The sequence below is a fragment of the Pipistrellus hanaki genome (assembly GCF_964339955.1).
Source record: "Pipistrellus hanaki genome assembly, chromosome: 4".
NCBI classification, from domain to species: Eukaryota; Metazoa; Chordata; class Mammalia; order Chiroptera; family Vespertilionidae; genus Pipistrellus; species Pipistrellus hanaki.
Genome location: NC_140506.1, coordinates 60,821,710 through 60,837,697, shown reverse-complemented (window position 1 = coordinate 60,837,697; position 15,988 = coordinate 60,821,710). Strand labels below are relative to the sequence as shown.

The following is a 15,988-nucleotide window of genomic DNA, read 5'->3' as shown; positions in this document are numbered from 1 at the left end:
TCTGGAGTAAAATATAACCTAAGAGACTGAAGAAAATCCCCTGTGATTGCTCCTTAAGATAAAACTTAATAAGTTCAGTGGAATAAGAGCCAAAAGACAATTTGATAAAACAATATATTGAGATGTAAAAGCCACTGCAAGACCAAAGAAAGAAACTGAGACTAAAAACTCACTGTTTCCTAAGTAATGCATAAATTAGAAATGGGAAAAAAAAAAAGCACAGATGACAAAATTGCAAACTGAGTTATTGACAGAAAGGAAGGGCTATTCATAGAGAATGCAAAGGAAAGAGACAAACACAAAGTAGATACTGAGAACAAAGAAAAGCCAACCTAAAGATAACTCTGTCCCCAAGGCAAAGAACCCAAGGAATAGACACAAAAATATATTCCAGTATTGAAATAAGGAGGCTGACTTCATTTTTGATGTTTGATTTCTGACAGCTTTCAAGTCCTTATCACTCCCTGTCCTCTTCTGCTCCACATCTAGGCAAACTGATAAGGAAGCCCATGCCCCTGACTGCCTGGGAGCATCCTCATCCTGGCCCCACTCGGTACCCACCACGAAATCTCAAGCTAGTCTCCCTTCTCTGCTCTCTCAAGCTGTTTTTGAACCTACCCAGGAGCCTCCGCTACTTGTCCCAGAAAGCCCATTATTATTTGAGTAATAACCATCTTGGTATGTGTGTGGCATCATAATTCTCAACACCAAACCAAACTTGGGGTGGGAAGTCATCACACCTCTATGGGATGATCACAACAAAGATGTACTAGAAGACAAATTCCCTATCGTGTTGGAAAAGACTGAAAGAGCATATTGTTTTCTGGAAGACCCTGATATAAAATGATGATGCTGAGACAAATTCTGGGGAAATTATCAAATTTCAGGATAGAGAAAATAATTTTCAGGCCTGCAGGTGAAAAAGGTAAGTCACTTACAAGAAGAAGAAGAAAAAAAAAAACAAGTCTCATATTTCTTCAAAGTTTTAAGAAAAATACATTATGTCACACCAAGACACTATTCAGTTTTTGAGCAAAAGTCAGATATTCTCAAACATGATTGCATTCATAATGTTTATGAGTTCTTTTTAGGAAAACTGGTAATTGTAAACAAGTCAAGCAAGAGATTAATGAAAATAAAGAATTCAGAAATGAAGGTGCTATGGCATGTATCAAACATTAAATCTATACAAAACTAAGATTTAGTTAAAAAGGAAAGTATGTCTGTGAAATTAAATATATATATTTTAGCGTTTGATAAAGTAAAATTAATGTATGCTAAGAGAACTAATTTTAAAATGGACAAAATAAGTGATATAAAGTTTTGAGTATTAATTTCTTAATCTTTCAAGCTATCTTAAAATAAATATATTACTTAAAAAACAAATCAACTACCTAACACTGCTTCCTGGCAATGCCTTTCTAGGTATTTAATTCAAGAGCACTCCTTAACTAACTTTCCTACCTGCTAATGTCAGCTCAGTTTCTGCTGGGATTTTTTATTGGACAAACTGTTCAAAAAGGTTTTTATTCAATTATCATAAAGGGACTTGAAGACCAAGATGATGATGATGATGATGATGATGATGATGATGATGGCGGCAGTGCTGGTGGTAATGGGAAGACAAAGGAAAGGAAAAGTCTGATAATCTCTTGAATTTATTTGAACAAAAGTTTTATTTGAACAAGAGTTCAAGTGGGATATTTGTCAAGTGGGAATGAAAACATAAAAATGATAACCAAATATTTAAGTGGAAAAAAAACTTAAGTTGTTGCAGAAGACTAAAGAAAACCAAGGACGCTTCTGAGAAAAAGGAGGGACACTGTTTAATACATCAACGGACTCAGGAAACAACAGCCTTCCAAATCTGAGTGAAGGAACACACATGGGGCTTTCCTTTATGTCTCCCTGTGGTCTTTGTCCCGCAAACATGGATTATGCTTCCGGTCCTTTTCATGGGCCTTGCAATAAAGCCACCAGGTGTTGGGGGTCTCCAGGCCATATCTGATGGTCTGGCCTGGCACCAGCATTAATAACCCTCCCTCTGGGCAGTGCACTGTCCACAGCCCAATGGCCTCTGTAACCAGTTTTGCAAGACCACTATCTGGAAAGGAGGTAGTGACTACATTATAGGTTATCAGGAACGTACACTGAGCTTGCTGGCTTGGATTCAGGTCACTAGCCCTGAATATCAGGGTTACATTAGCCGTTTTAGCCTTCTCAAAGTTACTACCTAGGAAACCCATAAGACCATTCATAATCATGCCCACTTTACTCTCATATTCCCCTCAGCATGGGATCCATTATGTGTCTCACCTTCCTCCACTATGTATTTATTTATTTATTTATTTTTAAAATATATTTTATTGGTTTTACACAGAGAGGAATTGAGAGGGACAGAGTTAGAAATGTCGATGAGAGAGAAACATCGACCAGCTGCCTCTTGCACACCCCCCACTGGGGATGTGCCCGCAACCAAGGTACATGCCCTTAACCAGAATCGAACCCGGGACCTTTCAGTCCGCAGGCCGACGCTCTATCCACTGAGCCAAACAGGTCCTGGCCAATATGTATTTATTGAGAATCTACTCTGAGCCAAGCTCTGTGCCAAGGACCTGGGTTTTTTTTTTACAACATAGTATGCACTTCCTAATAAGGAACTTACAAACCAATGTGAGGCCAAGAAAAAAAAGGGGGGGGGGGGTCGTAATACTATAACCAGACAATCAGTGAGTCCATGCTGCCTGTCACTACTTAAGCCAATTAAGCGGAGACAGGGTTGAATCATATATGAGCATTTACTCCAATACTGCTGGCAGCATGGGGAGAACAGTAGGTCATCCACAAAAATCTGCTCTGCACCCCACCAAAAGGCAGCTGCTTATAATGGGTAGAAGGACAAAGATTTCATGGGGAAGTAGTCAAAAAGGGCAAATGAGCAGTTTACAGATATGCAAAAGAGCTGGGGTCTTCAAAGGGCTTAGTGAAATGCAAGGGCTGGGGATCTTCAAAGGGCTGTCTATTCTGGTTTCTGCAACAAAATTGTTAATCTTTCCACGATAACAGCCAGCTCCAAATGGAGAGGATGGGCTGCATTTCCAGGTGAGCTCCCAGGTCCCTTCGGTAACTGCCAGCCGGGTTAGAATGCGCCTTTTTAAATCAGAATAAAACAATCACAGTTAACGGAGCATGGTTGATATTTCTCACAATTCTAGCTGGTTCCCCAACATTCTATTTCTGCCCCTATAATACACAGTTAAAAAAAAAAAAAAAAAGTGCCGTGATTGATGTGAGCACGAGAAGGGCGGGAGCTCTGAATACACAGTGATAGCAGCCACTTATCAGGCTAAGCGTGCTGTGTGCCCAGCATTGTTTTAAATGCTTTACAAGCATTACTTCATTAAATCTCACAGCCAGCCTGGGAGCAGTTCCACTTTGACCGATAAGGAAACTCACAGGAGCGATTAAGCAGCTTTCCCACGGTCACCCAGAGTGGTGGCTAGAGCCAGGATTTGAACTCCATATGCTAACTCAAGACCCAGCACTCTTAACCACTGTCCTGCTGAGAGGCTGATATAACACGGAGCGTGCAAGTGGGCTGAAGGGTGAAACTTCGTGATGAATGATTAACAAAATGACACCCCAAGAGGCTGGGAAGGAATAGTCAGACAGGGAGGAGTGGTTGAGACAGTTTCAAAGAGCAGAGCATGGCCAGCAGAATCAAATAGGGAGAGGAGGTCCACCAACATGGGGAGAGGAGGTCCTTGGGCTTTAACCACAGTGAGGTCCTGGGGGATCTTGCTGAGGGAAGTTTGGGTGAGTGGAGTTGGGGGGAGCTGATACCAGTTCTCAGTGAGTTAGGGAAATGAATAAATAAGCGACAGAGAAACAAACACAGTAAGTGTGGAGTATTATTTCTGGAAGCCTAGCTGTTCAGATAAGGGCGAGCAATAGATATTAGGCCAAAGAGACTTTTTCTACAACTGGTTTTGCTTTGGTTTTTCTAAGGGATAGACTTGAGCATGGATAGCGCATGGGTGCTAAGTTGACCTGCCTACTTTCTCTTCCACCTTTTTTTTTTTTTTTTTTTCCCCCTCTGATTTTTATTTGGGGTAATCCTCTTCTGCCCCTTGATGTTCTTTTGGTAGGACTGCTAACTTGGTGGAGGGTGGTTCCCTGACTCAAAACTTGAGTGATTAACACCAGGACAAAAAACACACATTAGAGTTGATTCACCCCAACAATGATGAGGAGTCTGGCTCTGGTTATAAAACCTATGTAAGATTGTTCAGGCCTAATCTTAGACCTAGAAAACACTGCCCATGATGCAATGCTACCCAGCTCCACAGAGCTGCTTGGGCACCTGTTTTTCCCAAGGTGGGTTCACATTTCCATACGTGGGGGGGAGGGGGCTTTTCCTTTTTGGCTTAAATTAGAGCCATTTGCAGATAAAAGCTGTAGCTATCATAAGTATGTCTATACCCTGGTCATGGAAAGTCCCCAAAGAGTAATAGTTCCAAGATATAGGAAATGCAGAGGAGAAATAACAGTGATAAACACAGCAGCACTCCTGAAGAATCAGGGCAAATAGGATTCAAAGGTAAATTCCAATTGTGGAGAGAAATGTGTTTCTCTGAACCCAGAGGGATGAAGGCACGGAAAGGCATGGATAAAGATTTGTATGAGGATTTGGGGCAGGGAGGTCATAAAGATGTCAAAATTATCTGTGTTGGGTGACCTCTAACATTTCTAAGAAGGAGGAAACCTTGCTGAGAGGATGAAGAGGTGGGGGCTTAAAGGCTAAAGATTTAAGTAGCTGCTGTGAGGAGCTGATTGAACCAAGGGAGTCAAGGCCATGGGACTAGGTAAGAGCATCAGTCTGTATAAATTGGCACTTTCCCATAGACAACATGAGAAAGAGACAGTGGGAGGCATGCATTTTATTTGCAGTATTTTCTAAACTTCATTTTTTGCTCAATGTATCCTTTGTTGTCAGTTATAATTTTGAAGCAAAAAAAATATCAACATAAAATATATATTTACCAAAATGTAAATCTTGTCATAAGTTTGGAAACATTAAATTAAAAACTGAAATAAACTTTGGGAGGAAAGAAAAAAACAATCTATTCTAATAGTAATGTCTTCCCTTCCTTGTATGTAACACTTAAATTACACATGAATGGCCAGCAGATGGAGCCAAAGCCATGCATGGACATTTTCTCTTTTCTACATAGCTTTTAGGAAAATGGATTAAAAACTACAAAATGCAAATAAACCTCGTCTTTTAAAAATATATGCAAAAATAATTAAAATATATAACAATGCTACTCTGCCACCAAATACTGCATAGAAAAGTTCAAAGCTAGAATGAGATTCTGAATTTCAAATAGTTCAAAGAAGCAACATTCCTCCCTCGTTTCCTTCCTCTCTCATTCTCTCCTCTCTCTGGTACATGTTTGGAGTCACTCCTCCAAAGCTAGGTAATTTGTATTCTGTTTCTGCGGAAACATTCTGTGCGTTGTGTCAACACTTTTCCACTTTTCCTTTCTGGGAGCATATTGGTTCATTCTAGTTCCAGTTGTAAGGTTGAGTAAAACCAGAATATAACATTTTATGGCAGGCTAGACCCCGAGGTAGGTTTTGTTTCTCAGGAACAGACCAGCCTGACCTCGGCGGAATGACCTACGGGAACAGACAGGCCTGACCGCTGTGGAATGTACCTGCGGGAACCAGCCACCCCGGAGATGCCGCGATGGCCAAAGACCACTTACGCAAGGGAATGGGGGGGGGGGGGGGGAAGGGGGGGGGATAGTCAGAAAGGAAGGAGTGGTTGAGACAGTTTCAAGTATAGCTAAATAGCTTTGACGTTGTAAATAAAACAAATCAGACAATTTTGTAATGTGGAGAGAGGCAGGCAGACTAAATAGAGACCTCAGACACAGTTGCTGAAAGAATGAATGAACAAATGATCACTAAGTGATGTATCTATTAAGCATGCACAGCTATTAAATGCATTATTGAAGAAAAACAAATTCTGTCCCCAATCTCTTTGAATTTAGTCTATCCCACCTACGCATTGGCCAATTTAAAAAGAACAGACAGCTTATACAAAAGTGAGGGTGGGGGGAGGGAAAAGTCTGCTAAAAATATAAACACAAAACAAACACCTTATTATATAAGGATAGTGATGATGAGAGAGTCATTTTCCTCCCACAGAGTGAAGACAAATACTGTGGAAAAAGCAGAAGTTTAGGAAATATGTGAATATGAAAAAGAATATTCCAAATTTGGGATTAAAGTATAGATTCTGAAAAGGAAACAAAGCATGAAAACTGCTTAGATTAGATCAGATATATGTACCATTTTCCTAAATAATCAAAAACTGTTATAGACCCCATGGAGAGTGAAGGCAGAAGGAAAAGGCAGAAAGGAAAGAAACAAGAGTGAAAGGTTTTCTTTCCATTATTTTATACAAGAATGTAAGCTAATCTAAAGCACTCGATGCCTAGAACATACTAAAGGTCAATAAAGACTAGACAACCAAGAAATCCACACATCGAATGGTACCTGCTCACGGGGCCCTTGGCTGTACAGCCTGACAGGACAGGGCATTCTTGGCAGTGTTTCCTATGCCGTCTATGATGTGGAAGGCAGCCCCTGCATGTAAGCCACAAACAGCCTTCATAGCCAAACATGCAGCCCTGCTCATGTCAATGTTCACGTTTCCTAGGCGTTATAGAACCACAATCTTGATATCCACCAAATATCCAAATTGGCCTTGTTCACCTTCCAGAAAAGCAAATAAATATATAAAGGAGAGGTCAAATGATTTTTCCATCCCAAGGTTTATAGCTGAAATGGATCCAGGATACTGTGTGTTTGGGGGGGGGGGGGGGGGGAGTACAAAAGGATTGTTGGACACTGTGGCTATTCTTTAATTCTTACAAATTAGACCCAGATAAAACCATTCTGCAAGCTGAGGTGATATGGCATTCCAATTTGTATAAATTGGTACAGGACGACTTGTCTAAATTCTTCAGTTTGTAACAGCTTATATTTAAATGATCTTCTGTGAAATAGCTTTCCTTACCACATCTATACATATTCATTTAGACACCCTGTCAGCATTCAAAGATAAAAATCCTAATACAATGACAAGACAATTTCCTTAGTTAATGTAATCAGATAGTGTGGCTATATTCTCTGTTAACCTGAATTTAGTTCAAATAACCAAAGAGTTTTGTTCACTCTGTGATAAAATTAGACACTTGCAAAATAGGTTTCTGACAATTCACGTAAATTTATTTTTGCAATAATCATTTAGTGCATGAGGCTTTTTAAAAATGCATAGAATTGGCATTAGGTCAGGATGAAATAACACGATTCCCAAAAAAGTTCTCCATCAAATGTCTTACCAGGTCTCCATGAAAGCAGTATGAGGTATCTGCTTAATAACTGCTCAATTCATTTTACCTTATTTTATTTATTGCTTTGGAAATTTACCAACATAATTAGCCGACACACATTTTAAACCAGATTATCTCATCTAATGATTAAGACTGAATGACAAGAGGAGACAAAAGGGAAAGGTACTTTAGTGTTATTTTGCCTAAGATTCTTTTTTTTTTTTTTAATATGAGAATTGGACAACTAGTGATAAGGCAGTGTTTCTCAAACTTACCTGCTCCTGAGACTTACCTGCGGAGCTTGTTTTAAAATATGAATTCCCAGGTCTCATCCTTAGAGGCGGTGATTCCTGAGGTTTGGGATGGGGCTGAGGAATGTGTATTATTAAAAGCACTTGGATACGTTTTACAATCAGGCAAATGTGGGAAATGCTTGGTGTCGCGCAGAGAACACTGACCTAGTATTAGGGTTCTAAACACCAAGGTTGCCAGCTCCTCCATGTGTCCTTAACAGAGTCATTTTGGTGTAAATTTTCTCCGTTGTAGAAACAAAACAAACAAAAAAGATTGGTTATAGTGTACAAACTCTGTGAAGACAGGAAGCAGCTGGGTTTCACTCACTGTTCCATCCCTGTGCCTAGCTTGGGGCTTGGCACAGAGAAGCCTCTTGGTTCATGGTTGCTGATTAGTTTATTATTTAGACAACCTGTCAGATTACTTTCAATGTAAAAAATTATGTGTTTGTAAAATAAATAAGTAATAACATAATACATTTGGTTAGCCATTGATAAAATAACAACTATTCTCAAAATAAAACATAAACCAAGAAAGCGCCCTGATCCTTTTGACTGGTTTCAGGGCTGCACGCTCCTGGTAGGCATTTCAAAGGGTCTGATTCCGGTGATCTGAGTTCCTATCTTCCTCAGTTGCCGTGATGATCATTTGTAATGAACTGGAAGCACTTAGCACACTGTTTGGCTCAGTAAAAGTGAGTTGAATCTGGCAAACTTAGTAAATTCTGTAGGAAACAGAGTAAGTTCTCCTGCTACACACACAGAGGTACTGTAGTCAAAACAGGACTTGTAAAATTCTTGTTATGTTCGTCTCCAAACATATTGTGAAATAACAAGCCTAGAATTCTCAGGACCCTTCCCTGGGAAATGTGGATTGTGCAGAAATAAATGCTTTTGAAAATGATTATAGAGGGGAAATAAACCCTTGAAACGTTTACTTTAAAATTAAAATGCTGAATAATGTTTTAAAGCATTTATTCAATTATCTACTTAAACCCTTCCATACATTACGTATCTAATATAACTTAAGGAAATGGTTCTCAAAGGCTGGCCCCACACCAGCAGCACCGATATCACCTCAGAAATGCAAATTCAACCTAATGAATTATAGACCTGGATGTAGGATAATAAAAATATATGATACAAGTCTACCAACTTAAGGTAAATGGGACTATAAAACCAAATACAAAGAAGACAGCTCAACTTTCTATAAACATCCCACAATGCATCAGATTTGAAAAAAACACACTGCATATATCTATTCAACTGCATAGCAATACACTTAATTAACAAACATACAACAAACTCACATTTGTATAACAACTTAAGTTTTCTTCTTTTGAAAACAAATTTTGAGATACTGAGCCTGAAATGAAAACAATGTAAACCATTGGATTTTAGGATACGCAAGTCCTTATTTCTCAACTTTACAAGTAAAATATAAATTTTAATAAAAACATTACCAAATTTAATTTTAATATTATTAAAGTAATAATAACAAATGAGACTGTGAATATGCAATGCAAGTTTGGGTCCTTTTTTTAAAGTCCAAATAGCAATTCTGATTTAGAATTAGTGATGTGTACTATTCTAAGGATAACTAGATATTATAAATGTATGATTCTGTGTTAAAAAACAAAACAAAAACCTTTTACCCCAAAAATTCTGAAAACCTTAAAATTACATTTTCTCAGATGTACTAGCAAAAAGGAATGAGATTTTAAGTTTGAGGACAGAGTAGAGAAAGAAGTATTGATGAGAGAAACAGAGATCCATCTACTATCACAGTCTTCTACCCACGCAAGGGAAAGAATTTGAGAAGACACAGTAAAAAGGTTATAGAATGACTGCCCATTCTACACTGTATTACAGCTTTGGAGAACACAACTCTTAAGTATGTTTTTCCAACATTCCTCTCCCCCCCCCCAAACCCTACAGTTCACCAAGATAAATGTGTTGGTTTAAATGTAAAGAAGAAGAAACAAATCAATTCATGTGTAGCGGCTCCTAGTCAGGAACACTGAATGGCAGGGTGCTGATGACCTCTCCGGACTCGGTGACAATGGCGTCGTAAACCCACTTGCGGCTGCAGCGGCACTCCGGCCCACACTTGTTGGAGTTGCACTTGGGGCAGGGGTAGAAGCAGCCCAGGCAGTTCTTCTCCAGGCAGTCGCACAGGTCAGCGTCATTACAGATTAGCCTGCCACTCTTGTCATACTTCTTCATAACTCTGCAAGGGAAAAGAATGACACTAACACAACAGTGCAATGCTCCTCAACACTGAGGACAAATTATTATGCAACAACCTCATTCACATGCGATCCCTTTACTCATAGGAAACACTACCTTGGAGATTACCCAGCAACACTTCGAAATATGACATGGCAGTGATGTTCTGGGAAATGGAGCCAATGTGTGTTCTATAGTTTCATCAACACTGATATTATCAGACTAAACGCTTTGCTGTCTTGGGAATGGGCATTTCTCCATACGTTACGGATGGGGCTCAGTATCCTGAGTGTTTATTAGTCTTTTCTTCTATGAAATGTCTGTTCATTATTTGGTTCATTTTTTTCTCAGAGGAAATTTACCTTTTTTAAAAAAAACTTAACTTGTAGAATTCTCTATAGATTTGGGGCACTAATCGTTTAAATTATAAATAACTTTTCCTACCTTGTGAGTTGTGTCTCATTATTTTAGGGTGTCTTTTAATGGTTATAAATCCTTAATTTCAAAGTAGTAGAATTTATCAAGTTATTTCTTTATGGCTTACTTAGCTTATACTTCTGATGCATTAGCAATCATTGTATTTATGATACTTCGTGCCCATTTGATATCTGAATCTATTCCCATGGTTACATTATTTCTCCTTCAAATGACGCATCTTACTTACTTTTAATCATTTTTCCTATTAAATTTCTCTGAAGCCTTTTTTTTTGAAATTTAAGTCTAGCTTGGGATTATAGTTTATTTCTTGAAGTTACTAACTTCCAGACACATTGAGTGATTCTGTACTTAAGAAAACATATATTTAAATCATAAACAAGAGACAACCTTTAATTACTTTGCTTTGTCAAGTAGAACTCATGCATTTTATTATCCCAGAGATCAAATAAAATAAATCATGATCTTACTTGTAATTCACAGAAAAATACTCATTCATCTTTGACATCCGGGCTTTCTTTTTCTGCTGTCGTGTTTCAGGATTAAAGTCTGCTACCTGGGGTCCAGGGTTTTGAAATGCCAAGCATCTTAACTGCCGCTCTATCTGTTGCTATGTGACAAATAAAATGTATTAGCAGTAAGAACTGGATAGCTTTATCTATTTACCTTATATCAAAATGAATTTTCAGTAACGTTTACCATAATGGCATGAAGGACAGATACTGTTATCTAGAGAAATAGCCAGTTAAACCTAATTAAGTTCAAGAAGATGATGTAAATTTCCTCAAATTACTGAACAAAGAAATCCATAGTATAAAACATGTGTAAAAACAAACAAACAAATGGGAACATAATTCTTTTTATTCCTGCAAAACACCAGCTGGCTTCTCAAACACGGTGGGGATGAAAGTGAGAATTAGCATTTTATGGTAGAGAAGGACAGAGGGGCAAAGGCCTTTCCACAGTGTCCGCCGAAGAAGCCCAGGTAAACGTGTCACCTCACAGAGAGCCCTCCCTCCCGTGCTCTGGGACCTTTCAGAAGGACTGGCACCCCGCGAGTGTGTGCTCTACCAGGGCTCCGATGCAGACCTCAGCCGAAGGAAGTTTACACTCTCAGTCAAAGCCCGATTTGAAGAGGAAAATCTTTCTAAAATGGATGTCTGGAGTGTTAGCGTAAATTTTCAAGAGTTTCTGTTTGGGTTTATTTATAATTCCAAATTAAATGGGGCCTAGTCAGGAACACAAGTAACAAAGATGCTTTAAGCAGTCCTGATGTCCTATTTTGAACATGTGTTATATATGTCACGAGGGAAGGGAATGCTCTTTTAAAGGATTTTATAAAGATAACCTTCTCTATTTAGGACAGACAGATGGCCAATAGACATAGGAAAAGATGCTCAACATCAGTAATCATCAGGGAAATGCAAATAAAACCACAATAAAGTATCACCTCACACTCAGAATGGCTATTATCAATAAATCAACAAACAATAAGTATTCGCAAGGTTGTGGAGAAAAGGAAACCCTGATGGACTGTTGGTGGGAATGCAGATTGGTATAGCCACTGAAATACAGTATGGACTTACCTCAAAAAGTTAAAAATGGAACTGCTCTGGGTATATATCCAAAGAAACTTGAAACACAACTTGAAAAATAGATGTGCTTCCTTATGTTTGTTGCAGCGTTGTTTATAATAGCCAAGATTTGTACAAAGCCCAAATGCCCATCAGTAAATAAGTGAATAAGAAAGCTATGGTAATTTACACAATGTAATATTACTTAGTCTTAAAAAATAAAGAAATCTTAACTTTTGTGATGGACCTGCAGAGTATTTTGCTAAGTGAAATAAGCAAGTAAGAGAAAGATAAGTACCATATGATTTTGCTCATATGTGGAATCTAATGAGCAAAATAACCAACAAAATAAAAAACATACTTATAGATACAGAGAATACGCTAGCAGCTGTCAGAGGGAAGGTGTTGGGGTGGGAACTGGGTGAAAAAGGTGAAGGGATTAAGAAAAAAAAAAAAACCTCATAGACACAGACAACAATAAAGTGGGTAACAGGGAGGATAAATGTTGATGGAAGAGATTTTACTTGGGGTGGTGAACACATAATACAATATGAAGATGATGTATTATAGTTGTATACATGAAACCTATATAATTTTATTAATCCATGTCATTCTAATAAATTCAATAGAAGAATTAATAAAAATGCTGAAACTGAGAGGTACAGCGGAGATACGTGAGGTGCAACCAGCTTAGCAGTGAGTAGAGTGAAGAGGAAGAAAAGCCCCATCATTATGGGGAGGAGGCAGAAATCCTTTGTAAGGAGTCCTGAGTGAGCCCACCTTTCCCTGCAAGTGTGGGGCCTCTCAGGAACCCCTATACTAGAAATTCCTCAAATTCCATGGAATCGTAATATCCACATGCCATACCAGCTGCTTTTGTCCCATTTGACAGTTTTTCTCAGGAGTACTTTGACCTGTGTGTCCCTCTTCAGTGGAATTGTTTTTTTCTGGCTGTTCATTCATTTCTGACCACTAAAAAAAGGAGAGAGAAAAAGGTAAAACACATTAATTTCAGGCATCCTCAGTAACTTAATCCTGTGACTTTCCTCCTACATCTTTCTTTCAAAGCCAGATCTCCATCTGCACACTTGGTTTCTTTTTTTTTTCTTTCTTTTTTTTTTTTTTTTCTTTTTTTATTTTTTTACCACTCGTTCTTGTTTGTTTTGTTTGTGCATTTATCTTGATTTTTAGGTTCCACATATAAGTGAAATCATGTGGGATTTATCTTCCTTTGTCTCACCACTCACTCTCAAATCCTGCATCTGACTCCCCTGCCCAGTTTACTGATGCTCTCCTTTGCCAGTGTTCCACGAACAAATCAATGGCACCTCTTACCGTTCTTATTATCGCAGACCTCCCTGGAGCAGGCAACACCAGGACCACCCTCTACTGGTTAACAAATCTGCATTCTTAGATCTCCATTTTGCCCCTTTATCCTTCCTTAAAAAAAGGTAAGACACACTAATGTTGTACATCCCAGTAAGTTTGTGAAAATCTTATCCGCTCCCAGGGTTTCAGTTGTCTCTTCTCCAGAGACCATTCCCCAGGAAAATGTTCTAATACATCTTGTGCTAAATGGAATAAATCTTAGAGGCTAAAATGCACCAATTAGCAAACACAGGCGGCCAAATCACAGAGACAAACACTTGCAAACTGGGGAATAAGTCAAACTGCTCTACACATCCCACTGACCTATCTCTTTCCGAAAACACTTTAGTTTTTTCCTTTTCCCTTTCGTTTACGTGGAGTTGACTAGTTCAGACTGAGTTCTGGTTTCTCTCCCCTATTACAATAGCCTTGAATAAAGTCACCACTGTCTGTTTAACTTAGCCCAGTGCAATTTTTGCTTTGACATTCTCACATGCAGTTTCTTTTACATATATATATGATTTTTTACAGAGAGGAAGGGAAAGGGATAAAGAGTTAGAAACATCGATGAGAGAGAAACATTGATCAGCTGCTTCCTGCACACCTCCTACTGGGGATGTGCCCACAACCAAGGTACATGCCCTTGACCGGAATCGAACCTGGGACCTTTCAGTTCACAAGCAGATGCTCTGTCCACTGAGCCAAACCGGTCAGGGCATCTCACATGCAGTTTCTCATCTGATCAGACCAATAGCCAAAGCTACTTGACCTCTCCACTTCCATGAACACACTTCCATCTCTTACCTAACTGAGCCTTCCTATTTGAACTCAGATCTACTTCTCTGCTCCAAGAAGCCTCTCCATCACTCTAGAATTCCAAGATCCCTTTCTCTCTTGGGCTCTATTTATAGCTTCCTCAAGAAAACTCCCCCCCCCCCCCCCCCCCCGCCGAAACCAGTTTGGCCCAGTGGTTAGAGCTTCAGCCTGCGGACTGGAAGGTCCCAGGTTCGATTCCAGTCAAGGGCATGTACCTTGGTTGCGGGCACATCCCCTGTAAAAGTGTGCAGGAGGCAGATGATCCATGTTTCTCTCTCATCAATGTTTCTAACTCTCTTCCTCTCTCTCCCTCTGTGTAAAAAACCAATAAAATATATTATAAAAAGAAAGAAAGGAAGAAAGAAAGAAAGAAAGAAAACTCCCTCAAAGGAATATATATGACCTTGTGATCACCTTTGAAAGCAAAAACTGTTCCTGAGGAGGTATCCATTTAACTGCGTTGGGAGAAATGAATATTTTATGCAAATACTCTCCCTGAGATGCCTTTGTTTAAGTCTTTGTAGAATGTTGGTCTCCACAAACAGATTAGAGGAAAAACTTCCTCCTTTGTATTCCAAATAAAGCAAAAGAAAATTATAATAGAACCACAGCAGGGACTGAAACTATAATTGGATTTATTACAAGCCCAAAATATCTGTCCCAAGAAAAGTAATAAAAAGTTTCAGAACTCCCCCTTTTCCCAGCGTGGTATTCCCAAAGCAGGGGTTCTTAACCAGAGAGTGAATGCAGGGGGCATTATAAATAAGAAAATATATATATATATATATATATATATATATATATATATATATATATATATATACTTATTTTCACTAATCTCTAACTGAAATTCTAGCATTTCCTTCTATTATAATGCAACCAACAAAACTCAACCGTGTTAGCAAGGTGTATGACTAAGTTACTTATGAAAGCACAGATGGTTTCATAACCCATCAGAGTAGTTATAGGTAGGTCAAAATGTTATTTGTGCCTATCACTTCTTCAAAATAATGGTAGTTCTTAAACTAGATGCTAGATTTGGTTATATATTAATAATGAAACACAATCAGAACTGTCACAAATTGTTTTTAACATTTTGAAAAGTGTTAGACCCCAGAGCAGAGACAATGGGCCAGGTATGGAAGCTCACTAGGTACAGAAGCTCAATGGATGCCTGGCAAATGGCAAAACTGGAAAAACAAGAACCTCACCCTAGGGTAACCTTTCCTCCCCTAGCATATCTCTGGTCCTGAGGATTGGACCTCCCACACCCCCGACCTTTTCCTCCCTAAAGATAACATCTTGGCCTCAGTTGTATTTCAGCTCCAGGCCCAGAAAAGCAGCAAAACCAGACAAGTGACACTGTGGCTGCCTCAGGACCAGCCAGCTACATTGGTTGGACCAGCCTTGGCACCGACCAATTATCAGTGGAGACCACGACCCTGAAAGAGCACTCCTGGAAAGCTTATAAATATTCTATTAAGACCCTCCTCTGATACCTCCCCTAAGATTTCCACCTGCAAGAAAGAGATAAACATGCTCAGAACAAAGGACCCAGCGAGGAGCACCCCCCACTATTCTCCCTTAGTCACATATCCCCAACCTCTAAGGAACCCCACGAGACTTGCACGCAGCGGAGAAATGGGCAGTGGCAACTTCTCCCGGCTGATCCCCTGAACCTGTCTACAAAGCCCCCTTTTCCTGACTTCCCAGTGAGCCAGAGCAGCCCAGCCTAGGCTCTCCTGCTGCTTCTTCTAGGCCTTTCCTTGTTGCACTGTCCTAATATATTTTTGCTGCCATCATGGACCCAATACCCTATGGCTCAGGGCTGTGCAGCCCTTCCCTTGGGATATCCCCATCCCCAACC

At 39.3% G+C, this 15,988-nt stretch overlaps 1 protein-coding gene across 1 annotated transcript; it reads right to left on the bottom strand.

Annotated features, from left to right (window-relative positions):
• Positions 1-9,323: 9,323 nt before the first annotated feature.
• Positions 9,324-13,001, bottom strand: ARL14EPL (ARF like GTPase 14 effector protein like). Its single transcript, XM_084883130.1, has 3 exons — positions 12,805-13,001; positions 10,834-10,973; positions 9,324-9,929 (listed from the first exon to the last, which is right to left on the bottom strand). Exons 1-3 carry the CDS (start codon positions 12,898-12,900, stop codon positions 9,707-9,709), a joined length of 459 nt encoding a protein of 152 aa, XP_084739256.1. The 5' UTR covers positions 12,901-13,001; the 3' UTR covers positions 9,324-9,706.
• Between the last annotated feature and the right edge of the window lie 2,987 nt (positions 13,002-15,988).